We start from the raw sequence: 23,964 nt of genomic DNA, 5'->3' as shown, positions 1-23,964 counted from the left end.
CTTCTTAACAGCCCTATTAACCTGGGTGGCAACTTTCAGGGATTTATGCCCCTGGACACCAAGATCTCTCTGTTCATCTACACTACCAAGAATCTTCCCATTAGCCCAGTACTCTGCATTCCTGTTACTCCTCCCAAAGTGAATCACCTCACACTTTTCCGCATTAAACTCCATTTGCCATCTCTCAGCGAGCTCTGCAGCCTATCTATGTCCCTCTGTAACCTACAACATCCTTTGGCACTATCCACAACTCCACCGACCTTTGTGTCATCCGCAAATTTACTAACCCACCCTTCTACACCCTCTTCCAGGTCATTTATAAAAATGACAAACAGCAGTGGTCCCAAAACAGATCCTTGTGGTACACCACTCGTAACTAAACTCCAGGATGAACATTTGCCATCGACCACCACCCTCTGTCTTCTTTCAGCTAGCCAATTTCTGATCCAAAGCATTAAATCACCTTCAATCCCATACTTCCGTATTTTCTGCAATAGCCTACCGTGGGGAACCTTATCAAACGCCTATCTGAAATCCATAACAATTAGAACAATATTAGGCAGGAACTGAAGAATTTAGATTGGAGGCGGCTGTTTGAGGGTAAATCAACATCTGACATGTGGGAGTCTTTCAAATGTCGGTTGATGAGAATCCAGGACTGGCATGTTCCTGTGAAGAAGAAGGATTAGTTTGGCAAGTTTCAGGAACCTTGGATAACGTGGGATATTGTGAGCCTAATCAAAAAGAAAAAGGAAGCATCCGTAAGGGCTGGAAGGCTAGGAACAGATGAATCCCTTGAGGAATATAAAGACAGTAGGAAGGAACTTAGTGAAGAATCAGGAGGGCTAAAAGGGGTCATGAAAAGTAATTGGCAAACAGGATTAAGGAGAATCTCAAGGCTTTTTATATGTATATAAACAGCAAGAGGGTAACTAGGGAAAGGGTAGGCCCACTCAAGGACAGAGAAGGGAATCTATGCGTGGAGCCAGAGGAAATGGTCGAGGTACTAAATGAGTACTTTGCATCAGTATTCACCAAGGAGAAGGACTTGGTGGATGATGAGCCTAGGGAAGGGAGTGGAGATAGTCTCAGTCATCTCATTATCAAAAAGGAGGAGGTGTTGGGAGTCTTGCAAAGCATTAAGGTAGATAAGTCCCCAGGGCCTGGTGGGATCTACCCCAGAATACTGAGGGAGGCAAGGGAAGAAATTGCTGGGGACTTGACAGAAATCTTTGCATCCTCATTGGCTACAGGTGAGGTCCCAGAGTACTGTAGAAAAGCCAATATTGTTCCTTTGTTTAAGAAGGGTAGCAAGGATAATCCAGGAAATTATAGGCCAGTGAGCCTTCCGTCAGTGGTCGGGAAATTATTGGAGAGGATTCTTCGGGACAGAATTTACTCCCATTTGGAAACAAACGAACTTATTAGCGAGAGGCAGCATGGTTTTGTGAAGGGGAGGTCGTGTCTCACTAATTTGATTGAGTTTTTTGAGGAAGTTTTTCAACAAAGATGATTGATGAAGGAAGGGTAGTGGATGTTATCTATATGGACTTCAGTAAAGCCTTTGACAAGCCTCCCTCATGGCAGACTGGTACAAAAGGTGAAGTCACACGGGATCAGAGGTGAGCTGGCAAGATGGATACAGAAGTAGCTCTGTCATAGAAGACAGAGGATAGCAGTGGAAGGGTGCTTTTCTGAATGGAGGGATGTGACTAGTGGTGTTCCGCAGGGATCAGTGCTGGGACCTTTGCTGTTTGTAGTATATATAAATGATTTGGAGGAAAATGTAGCTGGTCTGATTAGAAAGTTTGCGGACGACACAAAGGTTGGTGGAGTTGCGGATAGTGATGAGGATTGTCAGAGGATACAGCAGGATATAGATCGGTTGGAGACTTGGGCGGAGAAATGGCAGATGGAGTTTAATCCGGACAAATGTGAGGTACTGCATTTTGGAAGGTCTAATGCAGGTAGGAAGTATACAGAAAATGGCAGAACCCTTAGGAGTATTGACAGGCAGAGAGATCTGGGCGTACAGGTCCACATCTCACTGAAAGTGGCAACGCAGGTGGATAAGGTAGTCAAGAAGACATACGGCATGCTTGCCTTCATCAGTCAGGGCACAGAGTATAAACATTAGCAAGTCATGCTGCAGCTGTGCAGAACTTTAGTTAGGCCACACTTAGAATATTGTGTGCAATTCTGGTCGCCACACTACCAGAAGGACGTGGAGGCTTTGGAGAGGGTACAGAAGAGGTTTACCAGGATGTTGCCTGGTCTGGAGGGCATTAGCTATGAGGAGAGGTTGGATAAACTTGGATTGTCTTCAGTGGAATGACGGAGGTGGAGGGGCGACATGATAGAGGTTTACAAAGTTATGAGCGGCATGGACAGAATGGATAGTCAGAAGCTTTTTCCCAGGGTGGAAGAGTCAGTTACTAGGGGACATAGGTTTAAGGTGCGAGGGGCAAAGTTTAGAGGGGATGTGCGAGGCAAGTTCTTTACACAGAGGGTGGTGAGTGCCTGGAACATGCTGCCGGGGGTGGTGGTGGAAACAGGTACGACAGCGACATTTAAGAGGCATCTTGACAAATACATGAATAGGATGGGAATAGAGGGATACGGTCCCCGGAAGTGCAGAAGGTTTTAGTTTAGGCAGGCATCAAGATCGGCGCAGGCTTGGAGGGCCGAATGGCCTGTTCCTGTGCTGTACTGTTCTTTGCTCTTTGTTCTTTGCTCTGAAGGTGGCCATGCAGGGATGGAAGAAAATCTATCGCTTGAGATGTGTTAGCTACTTTGGACAGGTAAGAGTGGAGCAAAGTGAGGGTGATTCCCTTGAAGGTGAACAATGAGGAAGAGACAGTGGGAAGAAATTAGAGTGTTAAACATTGCAAAGAAGTTAAAAAGGACAAGGAGGAATGAAACCCTATTCTGCATGTGTCAGTCTAGACTGAGTGTCACCAAGCCATTTAACAGATGCACACATCACCGTTGAGTATCACCATCCTCAATTGACATCCATACACTGACATTTAGCACCAGAGGTCACTTAATAGTGACCAAACTGGGAACTCTGGTTCATCACTTTCCTCCCTCGCTCCAGCAATACTAAGGACAATTATAATGGACCTACCACCACCTCAGTTAAGTTGTTAACATTGACAATGAAAAGTCCTCGTCCATATATCACAAAACCAAAGTAAGAAATGCCTTAGAGCACTGAACAGGGAAGGGATGGAGGTGACGACGAAGAGGTAGCAACCACCCAGCAATTCTCTCTCATGAGTTGTAATAAAGATACCAGGTCTTATCAGTTACTTTATTTTAATTTATTAATGGGATGTGGTCATCGTTGACAAGGACAGCATTTATTGCCCATCCCTACTACCCTCAGGAATATGGTGGTGAACAGCTGCAGTCCATGTGGTGTAGATGCACCCACAGTGCTGTTGGGGAGGAGGTTCCAGGAGTTTGACACAGCGACAGTGAAGAAACAGCGATATAGTTCCTAGTCAGGATGGTGTGTGACTTGGAGGGGAACTTGCATGTGATGGTGCTCCCATTCACCTGCTATCCTTTGTTCTTCTAGGCGGCAGAGGTCCAGGGTTTGGAAGGTGCTGTTGTAGGAAACTCAGTATCTACAAGATGGAATGAGAACAGTAAACAGGCCTCTACTGGGACAAGATTCGTGGGGAACAGAAGTGGTAATTTGAAAACGTTTGCAATGGTGTGTAACGGGTGTACTCAGGGTCAGCCATCCATCATGCACCCAGTCCAATTTTCCTTTCCACTGTTTTAATGAATAACAATGGTATATGATATGCGGCCGATCCCATATCACCCACTTTACATAATCAACGTGAGTTTAAATTACACCCAGCATTTCTGGATTATGGATCTCCACAAACTGGGAATGCGTGATTGCTTTCCTTCAAGCTCTGCAGTAAGATAAGCAGAAAGAGATGCAAATCTTCATGAAGGATATAATTTTGCCAATTCCAGCAGATACCCAAAGTAATTATTACTGAGATAAGTTATGTCTGAAGTGGCTATATTTAAATTACAGTAAAGATACCTGACACTTTAATATGTCAATGAATTTCCCATTATTTGTCAATTTTTCAACATACAAGTAGGAATGAGAGAAGCACTTACAAGCTCCTCTGTCCAAAAGACATCACTAAGTATTTAGTTGTCGCATTATGAGTTGCGCCACATCTCAAAAGAGGCAGGGCAGTGCCATGAAATGAAAGGAATAAATGGATTAAGTACTTTTTATTCCTGTTATTTAAAACAAACACATGTCTCGTCCCCTCATTTTACCCTTCTGGAAGTATATGAGTGTGATTCTATTATCTGCCTTGGATTCCATGCACGTCTGAACTTTTATCACATCACTCCACAATTGCTCTAAAACACAATAAAAAAATTCTTCCAAAAAAGTCCTGTAAAACTTCCAATTTAGTTACCATGCTTCAGTTAATGCAATCAAAGATTCCAGTGTTACTGAAACCCTGCCAAATATCATGTGCAGTTCTATATGTGAAATGGCTCACCTGTTTTTTTTTACAGATCTGCGATGTTATAACATAGACGTTTCAGCAATACATGTGCTGGTACATGCGTTGTAATTAGTCTATTTTCCATGATCGTAAAAACGTGCTTTTGCCATTCACGGCCGCTGCCTTCTTGCTCCTTCCCATCCCAATTTCTGTAAAGCTGTTGTCAACTTTCCAGGGCATGATGAAAAATAAACTATTGGGCTAAACTCTAAACTAGGAGACCCAATTACAAACTCCAACTTCGACCAACATTTGTAGTCATCTTTCTCCTGGGATGCAGAGTATATAAAAAATCCATTTTAAGACCTGCTGCAAATGACTTCTGTCCCAGAACTGAGATGACCTAGTTATGCTTAGCACCAGAGGTGAGATATATAAAGCCACACGCCACAGATCTTCATACTATACACGGGTTATGGTTTTAAAAAAAATGAGTGATAAAGAATTAGATCAAATTAATTTGGTAAACAAATATGAAAGATGGGTTTAATAGTCTCTCTATATACCCACTGCGGTTTGCTTCCAGTTTGTCTCAGGGCTTTGTGATACTAATTAGTCCAATGTTGTTTGATGTGGCTTTAAATCTGCTACACTGTAGCAGTCTCCTCAAAACAATTTGCAGAATACAAAGATTAAGGAGTATATTTTTCTCCAGTCACAAATGGAGTGAGTAAAAGCAGTGTTTTCTGCTTCTTACACCTGTCTGCCTTTCTCATCCCCAGCAACATGAATAGAATGTTATTACCAGCAGATATGGAACTTTGTCAGAGAAATCACATCATTAATTATGGTGCAAAGGCCAATGGCAGCAGGTAATGAGGCATTGGGAATGCAGGAGACTGGACAATGAAGACAGGTGTCCCCACATCATTGAAGAGAGAATCACGACAGATAAATTGAACATCAGCAAAATGGTGACATTTAATTAAGGGCCAACAAAACAGAGGGAATGAAAGGGGAGAAATGATCAAAATTGAAATTGGATTGGAAAGGGAAAATGAAAATCAGGAACCAGCAACTGGATCACAAGTACTTGGCATTTTGCCTAGGATCTAACCTAATTAATCTCAAGAAATGAAATGGTAAATATGGTTATCATATTGATCTATTTGTTGATTTTTAAGGAGGTATGATCTGCTTTTTTGATGCTGGATGTTGAGGCTGCAGTGAAGGAAGAGATCTTTGCAACACTTAGCTGCACCTTCAGTCAATACTAATAAGTAAAGGGTAGTGGAAATCTGGAACTCTCTGCCTTAAAAAGCTGTAGAGGTTCGGGGTCAATTGAAAAATTCTAAACTGAGCTCGATAGATTTTTGTTAGATTAGGGTATTTAGGTGTATGGAGCCAAGGCAGGTAAATGGAGTCGAGGTACAGATCAGCCATGATCTACCTGAATGGAGACATGCTTGAGCAGGTCAATGGCGAACTCCTGTTCCTGCATTCCATTGTGAGACAATAATGGTCAAACACGTACAATAAGATTTCAATACAGAGAACACTTAAAGATGAATACACTGGGGGACAATTTGGAGTTAGGTCTGAGTGCAACAAGAGTTGTAGCAAATCACCAGCCATTTGAACTGCTCCTGATGTTATTTCCCCAGTGAAGACAATGCTGATTGCTGTGAACCACCTTACACTGAAGTTAAAGGAAATGGCAGAGAATAATCTGTTCGCAGGCCTTCTGCTCTTTGCCAGATTTTCCCTGCCTTCCTCCTGCTCTACTAATCTGCTATAACCATTTACACCACCCCTGGAACCACATTTTGTTTCTTTACTTCGCCCACTATCAGCCCTTTTTTGCCCAGTACCATCATCGCTTTTGTCTTTTAATCACATCTGCTCTACACCCTACCACAGACCTACCCTCATTGTTCCTCTTGCCCCCTCAATCCCTGCCCCCTCGCCTTTTGCCTGGCTCTGTATTTGTTATTTGTGGGACCTTGCTTTGCATAAATTGGCTGTTGCATTCCCTACATTACAACAGTGACTAAAATAAATACGCCAATAAGTACTTGGATGACTGTGAAGCACTTTGGGGCATGAAAGGCACTTTCGAAATGCAAATTCTTTATATATTGAAGCAAAGCTTGTTGTGGAACAGCCGTCCATGGTTTTTAGTTCAGATTATTCTCCAAACAGCACACATCAGGTAGCAACCTGGTAATCTGCCAGGTTGCCAGTTGGTCAAATCATTGCGCATTACAGAGCAAAACAGATTTTTAACATAACTAATGCTGGTCATGACAAAAATCATTATGCACAAGTCAGACGTGTCTGAACTGGCATGGATATATTTCCTGATAACGCTTGTGTCATTAGCATTACTAAGATGAAACAAAATACAACTTACTTCTATCTCTGATCTACTATCCACTGATGGCTAAGGTTTTGGAATAGCACTCAGGAATGCGTGACATATTAATAGTGCCTATGAATAATTTAATAGCCTCAATACTCAGGTTTTCATGCCATGCTTGCCTTAATGGGTCAGTAAAATTTAAACATATATCTGGACAGAGCAAGGAGGCCTTTCCTTTATACAGCACCTTTCAAGTCTTCAGGACCTCCCAAAGTGCTTAGAGGATAATGAAATACTCTTCAAGTGCTGTCACTGTCATAATGTAAGAATATGTGGCAGCCAATTGGCACACAGCAAGGTCTCACAAACGGCAACACAATCTGTTTTAGCAACGCAAGTTGAAATCTTCTTCAAGTAGCACCATGAGTTCTTTTACCCAACAACTCAGACGGAGCCTCGTTTTAACATCTGATGTGAAAGGCATATCTCCGGCAATGCAGCACTCCCTCAGTATTACAAGTGTCAGTCTGAATTACTTATGTGTCTGAAGAGGCTTGAATCCAAAATGCTCATGCTCGGCAGCAAGAGTACTGCCAGTGAGCCAAGATGCACAATGCTCTGAGAGGTTTCAGAATCTTCTTTAGTCCAACATAATTGCTACGCAATAAATCTGATCCACCAGCTTTACCAGCAGGGACTGGTGGAGAGGACCAGTAAATGAGTATAGCAATTACTGAAGGCTGCACATTGTGACTCCCCATCTTCCAGCCATAATGGTGATCACTGGGTGTTTCTCCTGTCAATCACGGCTGGAAACTGCACTGCTTTACGTGACTGGGATTGATTTAATGCACATAATTTATATTATGTGACTGTCCTCCACTCACTGCATTTTGCTCGAGAAGTAATCCTGCTGTTGTCGGGAGACTCTGCTGTACTTTCGTTCATGAGTTCTGCTTGCTGAGTAAATACAGTCTGTTTGCTGTATGTTCTGCCATAGATCCCACCCCACCTCCAACCCACTGGCTGACACAGTGGTGTCAATACTCACTCTGATTACTGAATTACACATTGTGTTTTCTAGTAGGGGAATATGAACTTACAACTGAAAACACAAGGAATTAAACTGTAGGCAAAAACCTGAGTAGAAGGGCAAACGGCACTGCTGTTAATAGCTAAAGATCAATGTTACCCTGTAAAATGTATCCAGTTTATAAGTAGCGTTGTGAACCATCTAATGCTCAGCAATATATGACTGCATCACTAAACACTCAAATAATGTAATAAGTCAAAGACAGAAAGCAATCAGAAAGACATTGACACAGGTGGGATGGGCTGAATGGCCTTCTTCTATGTTACATCATTCTATATATGGTTAGGGGCTGATCCTAACTCTCAGCATGCTGCGGGTTTAAGCAGAGTTTAAAGCTGCTTATTATCTAGGGCAGAGGTTGGGTTTGCGACAATTGGCCTGAAACATTTGGGAAAGAGGGTAGAAAAATCAGCAAGGATTCACATTTCTGATAGTTATCCAGTAATCCTGATGGTAAGAACCCTGCAGAAAGTGGGCCTCGTGTCAGTGCCAGACTGGCTCAGCTGTGATATCTCTCTTGGTGAAAAAGCTTGCAAACTATTCACTATGTCTGGTTACACAGTGTGGGCTCATTACCAGAGATTTGTGGAACTGTATCCCACCAAGAGTCAATGTCCTTCTGAGAGGAAGAGACAAAGAAAGCTGTTTATTACTGTTTTACCCCAACTGGTTAATTGCATTTATTTTTACTGTCAGACAGGTACTGTCAAAAAAAACCTGTAAAACCAACGGCCCAGTTTGGCCCACGTGTTCGAGTTTGAAGAATACCAAAGAAACGGAATCTACATCTGTAAATAATACATTAATCGATCCGACAGGCTGACAAGCAGCCGTGTTATTGGCGCAAATGTAATTCTTTACTAATTATCTTGCCAGAAGGTGCAACTGTTCGAAAGACACTGCACATCATCTACTTACAAGTTCATCTCGAAGTTGGGAAATCAGTTCGTCTTTCTCCTTCAACTGAAGCCTAAGAAGTGAGCTTTCATCTTTCAGGTCCTAAGAAAGATAAAGAAAAGAGAGATAACATTTAGAATTGATGTAACTATGGAGAATTGCAATCTTAATTATCATGGAGAGTTCGAAGACAAGTTAATGGATGGCTGGCATCCAGGTAGGCATTATTCGACTGAACTTTCCTGGGAACAATAGAAAACCAGTATGCTCGCTTGTCGCAACATAAAACCAATCAACAGATTCCTGCTGGTAACCTTTCTTCCACTATTGTTGTTGTTTGAGGTCAACAATAACTACTTTTATTTATATAGCGCCTTTAACACAATAAAACGCCCCAAGGCACTGCACAGGAGCGTTATAAAGCAAAGTTAGACATTGAGCCACATAAGGCAATATCAGGGCACGTGGCCAAAAGCTTGGTCAAAGAGGTAGGTTTTAAGGAGTGTCGTAAAGGAAGAAAGAGAGAAGTACAGGGCAGAATTTTTTTCTGCCCTTAGAGGCAGGTACGGAGGTGGGAGGGCCAACAAAATGGCAGGGGCACCACTCCCAAAGTTGCCTGGCCCCCCTGCCATTATGTCCAGGATGGGGAAGGTTGAGGTCAGTCTTCCCACCCTGGGCTAATTGAGGCCATTGAATGGCCAATTAACGGCCACTTAAAGGCCTGCTCTTGCCTTTACCTCAATTTTGTGAAAGGCAGAGGGGCCCATCACTGCGGGGAGACGTCACCAGGTAAAGCCTGGCGGCCTCCTAGTGGAGTCAGGGGTGTCCCTCCTTTGGGGGCAATCCATAGGCATCGGAGGGCCCCTCCCAACAATCACTGCCCATCCCCAAGAAGACACCCCCTCCCCACCCTGTCACCGGGGGCTTGCCTGAAGAGTCCCGGTGACCCCAACCCTACTCACCCTTCCTGGGGTCTCTGGACCTCTTCGGACCCCCATCTCCAGAATAAGATGCAGACCAGAGAGTCAGATAGGTTTATGGAAGGAATTCCAAAGTTTAGGGCCCAGGTCAAACAAAAAGGAAACAGTATAACCCGGATAGTAACTTGGGGTAGGAGTCGGATGGCGGTGTTGGTGGGGGTGGGGGGGTACAGGGTTGGGTGGGGGGGGGGGGGGGTGGTGTGGGGACGAAAGGGTCAGGCAGCAAATCCTCACGGCCTCAGAAGCAAAGGCCTAAGATTTTAACCTCCTGAGCCTCATTCGAATAGGCCTGACTTAGCCTCTCGCCCAAAACCAGGAAGGCACGGGGTGGGGGCAGTTGGCTTGCAGGCAGGAGTGCAATGCCAGGTGGCAGGAGGCCAACATCGGGCACTTAAGGAATGGGACATGGTGCTCAAGCTAAGTGGCTGGGAGGGGATTCAGGAAGGCATCGCAATCCGGATGGCGAGAGGGAAGGTGGTGGAACCTGGGGGAAGAAAGGCCACAACTTTCCATGTGGGGCCTGGAGAAACAGTCCTGTGCCTCCTGGCCACTCAAAGAAGGTAAAAAGAAACAGTAAAACAGCCTTATCTGGCCGCAGTCCTGATTTCTCCCCGTCAGTTTGGTTTTCCCACGTAGCCCTTTAGTTAAAATCGCAGTCATCATCACAGCATGATTTGCATGTGTAAAGAAAGACCTTGTGGGTGTCCCTCTTGCTGGATGAAGAGATCAAGTTAAATTTGGAACCTACAGGAAGAGAACAGGACTTCAGCGGGTTATGTCCCAGAGGGGATTTTAACTCCCCATCAGCCCAATTTCTGCCAGGCAAGCAGGATTAAAATCATCTGTAAATTGTGTCTGTGGTTAGCTAAGGAAACAGTTTTGGAAGGATGAGAACGCTGACTACAACATTATTTGCTCTGAATTTACTGGAAACTGGACTAAGATGGGTGTTTTCAAGCTATAAGTGCTCCCAGAGTTAGATAAACTACATCATTATCTGCAACATTTTATCATTACTAAAAGTGAAATCATTACACCATTAGCACTTACATGTTCCGAACAAAATCTGCCTAAGCTTTTCCAGCACATGAGTGCGCTGGAAATGGTCTTAGATACCAAGCAGTCTTTTCCTGATGGTACTTGGAAATATGTATCATTTCTACATGAACTCATTTAAAACACTTTGCAGCGGAGATGCAGCTGCACGCTAACATGGATCAGATGGCAGAATAACAGGATACACTGAGCAAAGTCTGAAACAGAAGACTACTCTGTGCTTCCAGAATGCAAGTCAACACTGGAGAGGAAACGAAACAGTGAGGTCACGTGAGCAACTTGCAGCCGCCAACGAGTTTGAAAGGTGGCAAAGGATCAAATTAAGCTACAAGAGTTCTTCTTTTTTTTAAATCGTTGCTATTTCTTCGAGAATGTAACAACCTAACAAAAATGAAGCACTTTTGTGCAAGATTTACATACACCACATAGAACGTACAGAACAGCAAAAGACCATTCAGCCCAAGTGGTCCATGCTGGTCTTTATGCTCCACATGTGACTCCTCCCACCTTACCCAATCGATATACTCTCTTGACCGAAAGACTTGTAAAACAAAGGGCTCCCCCCACTGAATAACTAGATCTATCAACGCTAGTGCTTTTTATTTGAAAGAGCACTGTTAATTATAATTTTCATTGCTTTCTTAAGATTGGATTTTTTTTTGGCTTTGTCACAGCACATGAATTTAAAAACCAGTTTCACTGGCGGAAATCATGTCCCAGATTAACTTGCCACAATTGTTGCAGAATTACTCGATTTGCCTGAGACTGCTGTCTGAAGGAGGAGTGGAATGGGACAAGTCACTCAATTCAAATACAAACATCTTGTAGGGTTTCCTCAAACACATGCAGCACTGCCAGTTTTATTTAAATGTAACAGTTAATTTACATTGACTAGGTCCCAGGCACTTTAAAAATGTATTTATTGACCTGTCTTATTTAAGTATGGTAGGCTGTCCAAAGATAATAAAGCGAGATAGTTTATTTGCAGAAAAAGAAAGGAACCACAAATTATGAAGAATGTTTCTATAATAGTTCTGAGTGGCAGTCAAGGGTTAATCATTATTTCTTACTACTGAAGAAGTTACCTAAATTTTTATAGGTACGATTACATTACTGCCATTATTCCCTTATCTTTTACTGCTCAATAAATTATTTGGCCGCTAAAACCTAAGTTATTTTAAAGACAAGGAGGACTGCTTGAAAGCATGTGATAAAATCATTAAGCAAGCGAAGTAGACGGCACTGTTTTCTGTACAATTCCTGGGTGCACTACAAATTGATCTGGAAATCTGGACAAATGACAACATTCTCCAGGACATAGGGAGCCACTGCTCACCTGCGAAAATAATCTGGGAAACAAGTCAATGCAGCAGGATCAGTATCCATCGGGGCAATTTTACGGGTGACTGCCTGGCATGAAACGGACCTGTAGCAGATGGAAAGGAGGACTAGGTCATTTACTGTCCCATTTACACTGGCACTCCAGCCTGTGCCATCTGAGGTAAGGTCCTGAGTTGGGTGGCCAGGCTACCCGGATGGTTTCAGGTGGTAGGCCACTTGCAATATGCAAGTTGGTCCTTTGAGGAAAAAAATGGGCAGAGTGTGCACTTCACCCCATCTGCCCATTTGTACTGGCAGTGAGTGGCCTAACCAGCAGTTATTGAAGGGAACGTTTTCTAATTTTTATGGTTGTGGGTTCACGATTGGACCACAATAAACTCTGGCCCGCTGACAGCCCATGTGATTAGCCACCAGCCTGGGATTATCTCCTCCATCCAACGTTGGAACTGTCGACAGAGGATCCAGCTGATTTCCTCCCTGCCCAAACCGACCAGCCAGAGCAGACTAAAATCATTTAATTTTTATCATATAATATGGAGCATTTTAATTGGCAGTCCTGATATCTGTGCATTACCCTAACCCAAAGATTCCCAATCTGCACCCACTTCGAGTGAGGGTTTGCACCAGGTTGAATTTCAATGTCAGCAGTAGCTCAGCTGGTAGCACTCTGAGTTAGAAGGCTGTAGGTTCTAATCCCTCTAGAGAGGCATGAGCGCAACATTTAGGCTGACACTCCACTGCAGCGGTGATGGAGTGCTGCACTGTCAGAGGTGCTGACTTTAAGAGACATTGAAGGGAGGCCCTTCTGCCCTCTCAGGGGAATATAAAGGATTGCATGGCACTATTTGAAGAACATAGGAACAGGAGGAAGTCATTCAGCCCCTCAAGCCTGCTCCACCATTCGATGGGTCCATGGCTGATCTGTGACCGGACTCCATATACTCACCTTTGCCCCATATCCCTTAATACTTCAGTTAACAAAAATCTATCAAATTCAGATTTGAAATTAATAATTGACCTAGTAACAACTGCTGCTTGCAAAAGAGAGTTACAAACTTCTATCACCCTTTGTGTGTTTCTTAGCCACTCCTGAAACACCTGGCTTTAATTTTTAGGCTATATGAGACACACTTACCAGCAGAGAATTACTCAGAATTAACAGCAAAGAAACCGGTCATTCAGTATGGGTGACTTGCAGTCCCAATCAGTGGAAATAGTTTCTCACTATCTACCCTATCAGTTCCCCTCAATATTTTGAAAACTTTGATCAAACCACACCTTAACTTTCTAAATCCAGGGAATACAACCTTAGTTTGTGTTATTCAGTTCATAATTTAAACCTTGGATCATTCTGATAAATCTACGCTGCACTCCCTCTAAGGCCAATATATCTTTCCGAAGGTGTGGTGAGCAGAACTGCTCACACTACTCCAAGTGCAGTCTAACCAGGGTTTTGTAAAGCTGAAGCATGACTTCTACTCACTTTTACTCTAGTCCTCTAGATATACCAGAATGGTTCAGGGATGGGAATTTTAGTTACAAGGTTAGGTTGGAAAAGCTGGGTTTGTTCTCCTTGGGACAAAGGAGATTGAGGGGAGATTTAATAGAAATGTACAAGATTATGACAGGCTTAGATAAGTTAGATAAGGAAAAACTGTTCCCATTAACAAATGGTACAAGGACTAGGGAACATAGATTGAAAGTTTGAAAGAGATGCAGGGAGAAGCACTTTTTTTTTTATACAATGGGTGGTAATGACCTGGAACTCGCTGCCCACAAGGGTGGTGGAAAGGGAGACAATCAGTGACTTCAAGAGGAAGTTGGATGGCCACCTGAGAGAAATAGACTTGCAGAGCTACGGGGATCGACCCGTGGACTGGGACTGACTGCACAGCTCTGTGGACAGCTGGCCTGGAATCGATGGGCCGAATGGCCTCCTTCTGTGCTGAACATGACTCTATAAAGACCAGCATTCCATGAGCCCTTTTGATTATTTCATGTACCTGTCCGTGACATTTAATGAGTACGGCAGTTCTCCCTGGAATCCAAACCAATATTTATCCCACAACAAACATCAGGATAACAGATTATCTGGTCATTATCTCGTTGTTGTACCTTGCTGTATGCAATTTAGCTCCTGCATTTCCTATAGTACAATAATGGCTATGCTTCAAAGGTATTTTATTGGCTGTGAAGCACTTTGAGATGTTGCGAGATTGTGAAAGGTGCTATATAAATGCAAGTTATTTCATTTTTACTCCCTTTCAAAAGTTCTCTTCAGGATATAGAATCATTCTTCCACTCATTCAAAGGGAAATACAGGTAATTCTCCATCCTGTTTTCTCCTCCTGTTAACACTTTCCCGCCCCCCCCACCCCCCCACTGAATCTGAGATCAGGAGACGTTTGCCAGACAAGGGTATCAAGGGATATGGAGCAAAGACAGGTGGATGGCGTTAGATCAAAGATCAGCCATACCACCATTGAATGGTGGAGCAAGCTCGTTCTCGCAGTGCCCGGTTTGCCAGCTCAGCTCAGCTCAGTTGTTGTCCCTCTGCTGCTTCCCAGTCAAATGACTCATGGGTTGGAGCCCAAAATTACACATATAATCATAGAATAATACAGCAGAGGAGGAAGCCATTTGGTGCATTTTGCCTGTGCCAACTCTCTGAAAGAGTGATCCAATGAGTACCACTCCCCTGTGCCCATAGCCCTGTAACTATTTTCCCTTCAGGTATTTATCTGATTTCCTTTTGAAAGTTACTGTTGAATCAGCTTTCACTACCCTTTCAGACAGTGCATTCCAAATCACAAGAACTCGCTCCATCAAAAAAAAAACTCCTCCTTCCCTAGTTCAAGTATTTATCCAATGAAAGAAAATTATTTATCTTGGCGACAAGATAGAAAGTGGCCCTCCTGTTCTCTATCTGAACATTCACAGGATCGTCTCAGATTTTCTGCCCAGGCGAAACAGCAGTCAGGGTTTGACTTTTGTCCTCTCCTTCAGTGCGATCAGGGCTTAAGATGTCTTCTCACTGTGGAGATTATCGAAGCCCTTTCTTCTGCTTGCTTGACTGTAGGTTTCTGTAAATACTGACTACACAACAACAATGTGTAACAATGCCTTTAACATAGTAAAACATCCCAAGGTACTTCAAAGGAATGTTATCAAATAAAATCTGACACTGAGCGACATAAGATGACTACAGATAACCAAAAGCTTTGTTAAGAAGGTAGGTTTTAAGTAGCATCTTAAAGGAGGAGAGAAATGTAGAGGTGGAGAAGTTTAAGGAGGGAATTCCAGAGCTTGGGGCTTGCCAGCTGAAAGCATAGCCACCAATGGCAGAGCAATGAAAATCACAGATGCTCAAGAGGCCAGAATTGAAAGAGCTCAGAGATCTCAGAGGGTTTTAGGGCTAAAGGAGGTTACAGAGATTGGGAGGCCATGAAGGAACTGAAATCAAGGATGAGAATTTTAAAATCAAGGCATTGAACAAAGAACAAAGAACAGTACAGGAACAGGCCATTCGGCCCTCCAAGCCTGCGCCGATCTTGATGCCTGCCAAAACTAACACCTTCTGCACTTCCGGGGACCATATCTCTCTGTTCCCATCCTATTCATGTATTTGTCAAGATGCCTCTTAAACGTCGCTATCGTACCTGCTTCCACCACCTCCCCCGGCAGCAAGTTCCAGGCACTCACCACCCTCTGTATAAAGAACTTGCCTCGCACATCCCCTCTAAACTTTGCCCCTCGCACCTTAAACCTAAGTCCCCTAGTAACTGAATCTTCCACCCTGGGAAAAAGCTTCTGACTATCCACTCTGTCCATGCTGCTCATAACTTTGTAAACCTCTATCATGTCGCCCCTCCATCTCTGTCGTTTCAGTGAAAATAATCCGAGTTTATCCAACCTCTCCTCATAGCTAATGCCCTCCAGACCAGGCAACATCCTGGTAAACCTCTTCTGTACCCTCTCCAAAGCCTCCACATCCTTCTGGTAGTGTGGTGACCAGAATTGCACGCAATATTGTAGGACCAGAAGTCAATGTATGTCACGTGATGAATGAACAGGCTTTTGAGAGAGTTAGGATATGGCCAACAGAGGTTTAGATCTCAAGCTTTTGGGAGGCTGAACAGATTTCACACTACATGAAATCGCACTTTAGGTGATTTAATTTACTTAAAACATTTTGTCCCCATACCTCAACACTCACAGAGGACAATCATCGTGCAAAGGAGTTTCAGGGGAAGACAAAGATTAATAAAGGCTTGCTTTACTTTATAGATTCCATTTTTATCTTTATGTTGCAAAGAGACGAGAGAAAGAACGGGAGTCCATGGAAACCACACCACATTGAATTAAGTTTATTGGAATCGGGTAAATAATAACAATAAAAGTAGAGAATAAGTATTTATGACTTGACTCTTAGTATATTAAAATGTCTTTGATTTTTCAGGGCTAATGTCTCTGACTTTCAAGAATGAGAAATACTGACAGGAAGAAATTGGATGGGCCGTTTGTGGGCAGGATGATTGACAACAAACCCTATGTTGAGAGAATTGGAAATGGGTTTGAGGGTGAGCCAGTGCAAACATCAGTTCAAAATCCTGTGGAATAGCAGCACCTCCCAATTCTCTCCCCATTGTGCACAATTTTAGTTTTCAAATATATGGATCAGTGTAGATTTTGAAGAAGTATAGGAATATGTGAAAAGAGCAGAGTTAGCGTTTCGGGTCAGTGACCCTTCTTCGGAACTGACAAATATTAGAAAAGTCACAGGTTATAAGCAAGTGAGGTGGGGGTGGGGCAAGAGATAACAAAGGAGGTGGTGTAGATTGGACCAGGCCACATAGCTGACCAAAAGGTCATGGAGCAAAGGCAAACAATATGTTAACGGTGTGTTGAAAGACAAAGCATTAGTACAGATTAGGTGTTAATACACTGAATATTGAACAGCAGCAAGTGCAAACCTGAAAAAAATTAGTGGGTAAGCAAACTGAACAGACTAAGATGAAATGAAATAAATGCAAAAAAAAAGATTGTAAAAAAGAAAAAGTAACTAAAAATGAAAGTAAAATGGGGGGCTGTCATGCTCTGAAATTATTGAACTCAATGTTCAGTCGGGCAGGCTGTAGTGTGCCTAATCGGTAGATGAGATGCTGTTCCCTGATGAGAAGCTACCGACATCTCAGTCTACATGGATTTTCGTAAGGTATTTGACAAGGTCCTGCATTGTGAAATTTGGGAAGTTAAACCAGGGCAGGACATATACAGTGAATGGCAGGGCCCTGGGGAGTGTTGTTGAGCAGAGAGACCTTGGGGTGCAAGTACATAGTTCCCTGAAAGTGGCAACACAGGTAGACAGGGTGGTGAAGAAAGCGTACGGCATGCTTGCCTTCATCAGCTGAGGCATTGAGTACAAGAGTTGGGACGTCATGTTACAGTTGTACATAACGTTGATAGGCCGTATTTGGAGTAATGTGTGCAGTTCTGGTCACCGCACTACAGGAAAGATGTGATTAAGCTAGATAGGGTGCAGAAAAGATTCACAAGGATGTTGCCTGGTTTGGAGGGCTTGAATTATAAAGAGAGATTGGATAGGCTGGGTCTGTTTTCCCTGGAGTGAAGGAGGCTGAGAGGGGGACATGATACAGGTATATAAAATTATGCGAGGCAAAGATAGGGTAGATAGCCAGAATCTCTTTCCCATGGTAGGGGCGACTAGAGGGCATAGATTTAAGGTGAGAGGGAGGAGGTTTAAAGGGGATCAAAGGGGTAAATTTTTCATATAAAGAATAGTGGGTAACTGGAATGAGCTGCCTGAGGAGGTGGTGGAGGCAGGAACAGTAGCAACATTTAAGAGGCATCTGGACAGGTACTTGAATGAACAAGGCATAGAGGGATATGGAATTAATGCAGGCAGGTGGGATTAGTATAGATGGGCATTATGGTCGGCATGGACGCGATGGGCCGAAGGGCCTGTTTCTATGCTGTACCACTCTATGGCAGACTGGTCAATATCTAAATATATAAATCTGAGCTCCTGGGATGCAAGAAAAAAGTGAATCAATTGAGTGTATGACATCTGCAGTACACCGAAATACACTGAATGTTCTTCTTATGCAAACAGTGTTCAGCAAACTTGGTGTATTTTGGGAACTGCAAATGACTGAGATTTTGTCAGCCAACAACCTTTAAAGTGGCCCCTGCGAATACAGCGCATGTGGAGGCATCTCACACTTCAAGTTAAAACTGTCTACATTCAGCAGCTGCAGATTGGGGTGGGGTGGAGTGCTCGGGAGCGGGGGAAGTGGTAGAGGGGAGATTCCCTTGGTAGAGTTGGGAAAGGCTGTGGAGAAACTTTACCCAACAGTAATAATCCTGAGGTTGACTTGTAGGAGGTAGAGGTTGGGAAGAATGAGGTAATTGTGACTGTGGGAGCCGAAATAACGGGTTCTTGCTTAGCTGCAGCTTTGGGAGGGCTGGTAAGGAAAGCACGTGGAGTCAATCAATCCATAAAGTTACAGTTGAGGACTTCTGAAGTGGTGGAATTGAGTTGGGAATTGGTTAAGAATTTTCCAAAAGTGTTAAAGTGTGGTCTTGATGACCTGCGGATGTGGGATTGAAAGATCGGAGGTGCAATTTTAACCTAACTCACAGGGTGGGAAACCCATGACAGTCGGTGGAAATTTACTTTTACACTCCATGAAAGAAAGAAAGAGTTGCATTTATATAACGTCTTTCATGACCATAAGATGTTCAAAGTGCTTAACAGCCAATGAAGTATTTTTGAAGTGTGGTCACTTGTATAATGTAGGAAACACAGCAGCCAATTTATGCACAGCAAGATCCCACAAACAGCAATGTGATAATGACCAGATAATCTGTTTTTGTGGTGTTGATAGAAGGATAAATATTGGCACGGGCACTGGGATAACTTCCCTACTCTTTGAAATAGTGCTATGGGATCATTTACATCCACCTGATACAGTCGACAGGGCACTGGTTTAACATCTCATCGAAAGATGGCACCGCTGACCGTGCAGCACTCCTTCAGTGTCAGCCTAAATTTCTGTGCACAGGTGGGACTTGAACCCAGAACCTTGTGACTCAGAGGTAAGAATGCTACCCACTGACTTAAATGGAGAGCATAATAGAGCATGGTGTAAAACCAGGGTTACACACAATCCTGTCAGTTTCTTAACAAGCGGGTTAGGCTATAATTGGCCCCCTAACCCCAGCCCTCCCTGCAACCGGTTGAACAGAATGCCAAGGCTGTGCCACGTTTAACCGGAGCAATTTGTCATAAAAGCTGATGGAGTGGAAGTCCTGGACAGAGTTGTACAGGATGGCTTGTGTTCTGCCCAAATTGAGCCAAACGCAATTTCTGTTCATCCAGGAATTCTTGCCGAACAGACCTCACTAGCCTTGGACTCCATGGTGATGGCAGAGAGGTTGTGCTGAATATCATTTGCATGCACGTGGAAATTGACCCCGTGCTTGGCCCACTCCCCAATAAACATCCCCAACGGGGTGAGACTCCGGGCAGGATTCTGTATTTTTAGGTCAGTACCTCAATATTGGCGTCAAATGTGGGTCCTGACCCTGCACTGTGTCGGGAACAGTCACCCGACAGTGATTTTGCCTTAACTGGCTGATTAGTGGCCAGACGCCGCGCTCACCATCCAATTAAGGATGACAGACGGGCTCCGAAGCTGGAGGGCCACTAGGAGGTCCTCCAGCATGGAAGGAGCTGCAGCTAAAGGAGCGAGAGGGCGCCTCCATCTTGAAGCGCCCTCTCAAAAACTACAAAACATCTGGTTGGAGCAAGAGATAACAAAGGAGAAGGTGTAGACTAGAAGGTCGTGGAGCAAAGGCATACAATATGTTAACGGTGTGTCGAAAGACAAAGCATTAGTACAGATAGGGTGTTGATGGACTGAAAACTGAACAGCCGGAAGTACAAACATGAAAAAAAAAGTGGGTAAGCAAACTGAACAAACTAAGATGAAATAAAATAACATAAACACAAAAAAAATATCAAAAAAAGGAAAAAGAAAAAAATAAGTAAAAATAAATGTACCCAATCTATTTGTGTTAATGAGAACAATTGCTTTTGCTCAGGCATCAATTTTTTTTTTTAATTTATAACTCAGTTCAGAGTGCTCAGAAACGGAGACTGCTCTGGATATCAAACACTGCACAACACAAGGTATTACACCAATTACACAGGAGACGTGAGCCACTTTTACAGCTGATTTCCCTTTTGGAGATGACAGACAACTGAATGCTCGCAGCTCGAGTCAACAATGATGGAACACATCTGCGTGATTCATATACAAGAACAGACACTGAGAGCCATATCAGTCACACAGTCCCAGGCATCAGTCCACTGCCAGCCTCAACTGTGCATTTTATGTCATTTGTTTAAGAGCAAAGCCTGGATGAAGGGGATGTTTCACTTCTAGAACACATTGAAAAATAATGTACTGCTCCTTCCATTCTCTTTGCTTTCATCCTTGTAGTTGAAAAGCCGTGAAGAGAACCTTTATTCATCAAATTGTTCTGCTGCTTTGCAATGCACCGTCACGTTGCTCTTAACAAAAAAAAACTGCACTCGTATATAAAGCACTGAAATTACTGCAATCATCAGTTTAGCTGCTTTTCACATCATCAGTTAAACAGCTTTAACAAGAAATACTCTGATTTTAACAGCATTGTGAAGAGTTGGGGGAGCCAAGATTATTTTTAAACTAGATATTCAGACCATAACATTAAAGGTGCACTGTCCATTCATCAAAAGCTTCTGGGCAAACAATATTCTTATGTGGGGAATAAGAAGATTCAGGAGATACATTTTGAGCACAATATGCAAGTGGCATATTGACGCAATTTCACCGTATATAAGTAGCAGTCGTGGTGATCTGCCCAAGGGTTGTTCCTCTGCTCATTTCTCCACGCCTCACAGTCTTGTGCTTTCCTCTTCATTTGCTCGTAAGAGCCTCCCTTTTTAACTTCCATGAGAAATGAGCAAAATAACGAGGGAGAAAAGTAGATGAGGTGGTTTCCTGTTGCTTTCCTCAGGTGTGTTTTGTAAGCAGCCGTTGTCTCTTGAGGTTCAAGCTCTTCTGCCATCACCATCGAAAATTCACTGTTTCCACCATTGGCCATTGCTCATAACCCCAGGCATGTGACCCTTACCTGGGGCATACTCACAAAGCGACAGGGACGACAACCCCCTGAGGTCTCAAAAGACTATGCTACCCTATGTGTATAAGTAATGAGTGAAAAAGATGCGAAGCTCTTCAATGGAAGAAACCACTTTGCTCCCTTTGCATAACGAAATCAAGTAATGGGGCTGGAGACAACAATTTGTTTGTTGAAAAAGTCAGCCGGCCACGCGCAGCAATCAAGCTCCCCTGTCTAATTTTCAGGATTCGCTGAGTCAGCTGGTCTTAGCTGGCAGGGATGCTGCAACTGGTCTCAGTGCCAGGAAATGGAAACAGCCCAAGTGGCCTCCTGTCACAAAGACCACCTGTATTGCACAGAGGTTACAGCACAGAAACAGGTCATTTGGCCCAACGGGTCTATGGCGATATTTATGTTCCACACAAGCCTCCTCCTACACTACTTCATCTAATCCTATTGGCATATGTAGTATAAGGATCTGAAAGGGTTAATGCTTGGTACAGTGAGAGTAACACCTCCCACTGTGATGCTGATGCAACAGTCACATGTGTAATGGGCTCGGCGAGAAGAAAAAAGCATCATGAAAGATAGCAGCTAGACAGGCTTATGGAAAGTGTACATAGTCTATGTAAACACAATAAATGAGTTACTGTTCAGATGTACATTGACTCCGAGATCTCTGTAAACCAAGTTTAACCTAGCATTTGAAATGCTAGCAACAATATACAACATATCCTTTTATTCCTTTCTCTCTCATGTTTATCTAGCTTCCCCTTAAAATGCATCTATGCTATTTGCCTCAACTACTCCTTGCGTGCGTGAGTTCTTCATTCTTACCACTCTTCGGATAAGGAAATTTCTCCTGAATTCCCGATTGGATTTATTAGTGACTATATGATATTTTTAGTCTTTAGTTTTGGTCTCCCCACAAGCGGTAACATTTTCACCACATCTACCCCAGCAAACATTTTCATTATCATAAAGACCTCTATCAGGTCAGCCATCAGATTTCTCTTTCCTGGACATTGTTTCTAGTGTTGATGATGAGGAGGAAAAGAAAATAGGGAAGATAATCTTGGTCTTTGCCTGGAGGCACTAGACTGCCGGGGTGAAGCAAATCAAGCACATTCCTTTACAATGGTACACTCCGACCCTCCCATTGACACAATATTCCCGGTCACAGATCAAAGAAAATTTCCTCTTATATATGAATTTTAAAAATCCGTTAGAAACAGTCTCTTGTTCAAAACCTTGATGTCATATTTGACCACAAGATGAGCTTCTGACTACATATCCCACCGTCACGAAGACCGCCTATTTCTACCTCCGGAACATCACTCCACCTGGCCTCAGTTCGTCTGCTGCTGAAACCCTCATTTATGTCTTTGTGACCTCTAGATTTGACTATTCCAATGCACTCTAATCAGCCTCCCACATCCTACACTTGACGGCATCCAAAACTCTGTTGCCCATGTCCAACTCACACCAAATCCCATTCACCTATCACCCCTATGCTCGCTGACCTATTTTGGCTCCTGGTTGAGCAACACCTTGATTTTAAATTTCTCATGCTTGTTCTCAAATCATTCCATAGTCACAGCCTCCCTATCTCTGTCATCTCCTCCAGCCCCACAACCCTCTGAGATATCTGTGTTCCTCCAATTCCAGCCTCTTGAGCATCCCCAATTTTGATCACTCCACCATTGGCGGCCACGCCTTCAGCTGCTTGGGCCCTATGCTCTGGAATTCTCTCCTTAACCTCTCTTTCTTCCTTTAAGACACTCTTTGGCCAAGCTTTTAGTCATCTGCCCTAATGTCTCCCTATGCAACTCAGTGTCATAATTTGTTTTATAACTCTCCTATGAAGCGCTTTGAGGCATTTTATTATATTAAAGGTGCGATATAAATATAAATTGATGCTGTTGTTGTTGTAACCCCAGCATATTTGGTGAGAACAGGTCAATTCATTACAGGAAGACGACATAGGGGACACACAAAAGGAGGAATGCAAAGATCTCCAAGGATTGGAAGACAGGAGGAGATTATGAAGCTAGGGATGGATGAGGCTATTACACAGAACTACAACAAACTTATTACCTACAATATGATATTTTGCAATACATTTACTAATGGACTCAAAATCAACTTTATGCGCAGAAATTTCTTTTGGCCTGTTCTGAAATTTTCAGGTTGGCCTAAAATAGGCAAGAAGGATTATTACAGGTGAAAAAATTGCTGCATAGAATGAAAAGCACTGCACCATTTCCCCATTACTTTGCACTAAAGCAATTTTTGCACATTTTTCTCTTCTCACAGTTGAAATGACATGACAGACCAATCAAGTTGAAAATTAATCATTTCACAGAAAAAAAACTAATTAAAATGGGATTAGGAGGGATGCGGGGAAATTATCAGATGATCTGAGATTTATGGGAGTTGGATATCTAGGGATCACAAAGCAATGGCAGTACTGAGTGGAGCCGTGAGGTGGGATCAGGCTGTGCCATTTTCCAAAAAGGAATATTTCAATATTCCCACTGCGAG

The 23,964-nt window shown here is 43.2% G+C and overlaps 1 protein-coding gene across 9 annotated transcripts in view; it reads right to left on the bottom strand.

Moving 5' to 3' along the window:
• The window catches only part of ccser1 (coiled-coil serine-rich protein 1), a 1,304,709-nt gene that overhangs the window by 555,594 nt on the left and 725,151 nt on the right, over positions 1-23,964 (bottom strand). For all 9 annotated transcript variants that reach the window (XM_068045908.1, XM_068045891.1, XM_068045926.1 and 6 more), the window contains one exon: positions 8,873-8,953. In XM_068045908.1, coding sequence (XP_067902009.1) covers positions 8,873-8,953 — 81 coding nt within the window. The remainder of the gene's footprint in view (positions 1-8,872; positions 8,954-23,964) is intronic.

This window comes from Heterodontus francisci, chromosome 1 (genome assembly GCF_036365525.1).
Source record: "Heterodontus francisci isolate sHetFra1 chromosome 1, sHetFra1.hap1, whole genome shotgun sequence".
Taxonomy (NCBI): Eukaryota; Metazoa; Chordata; class Chondrichthyes; order Heterodontiformes; family Heterodontidae; genus Heterodontus; species Heterodontus francisci.
The sequence above is the reverse complement of the archived record's forward strand: the minus strand, read 5'-3'. Positions and strand labels throughout refer to the sequence as shown.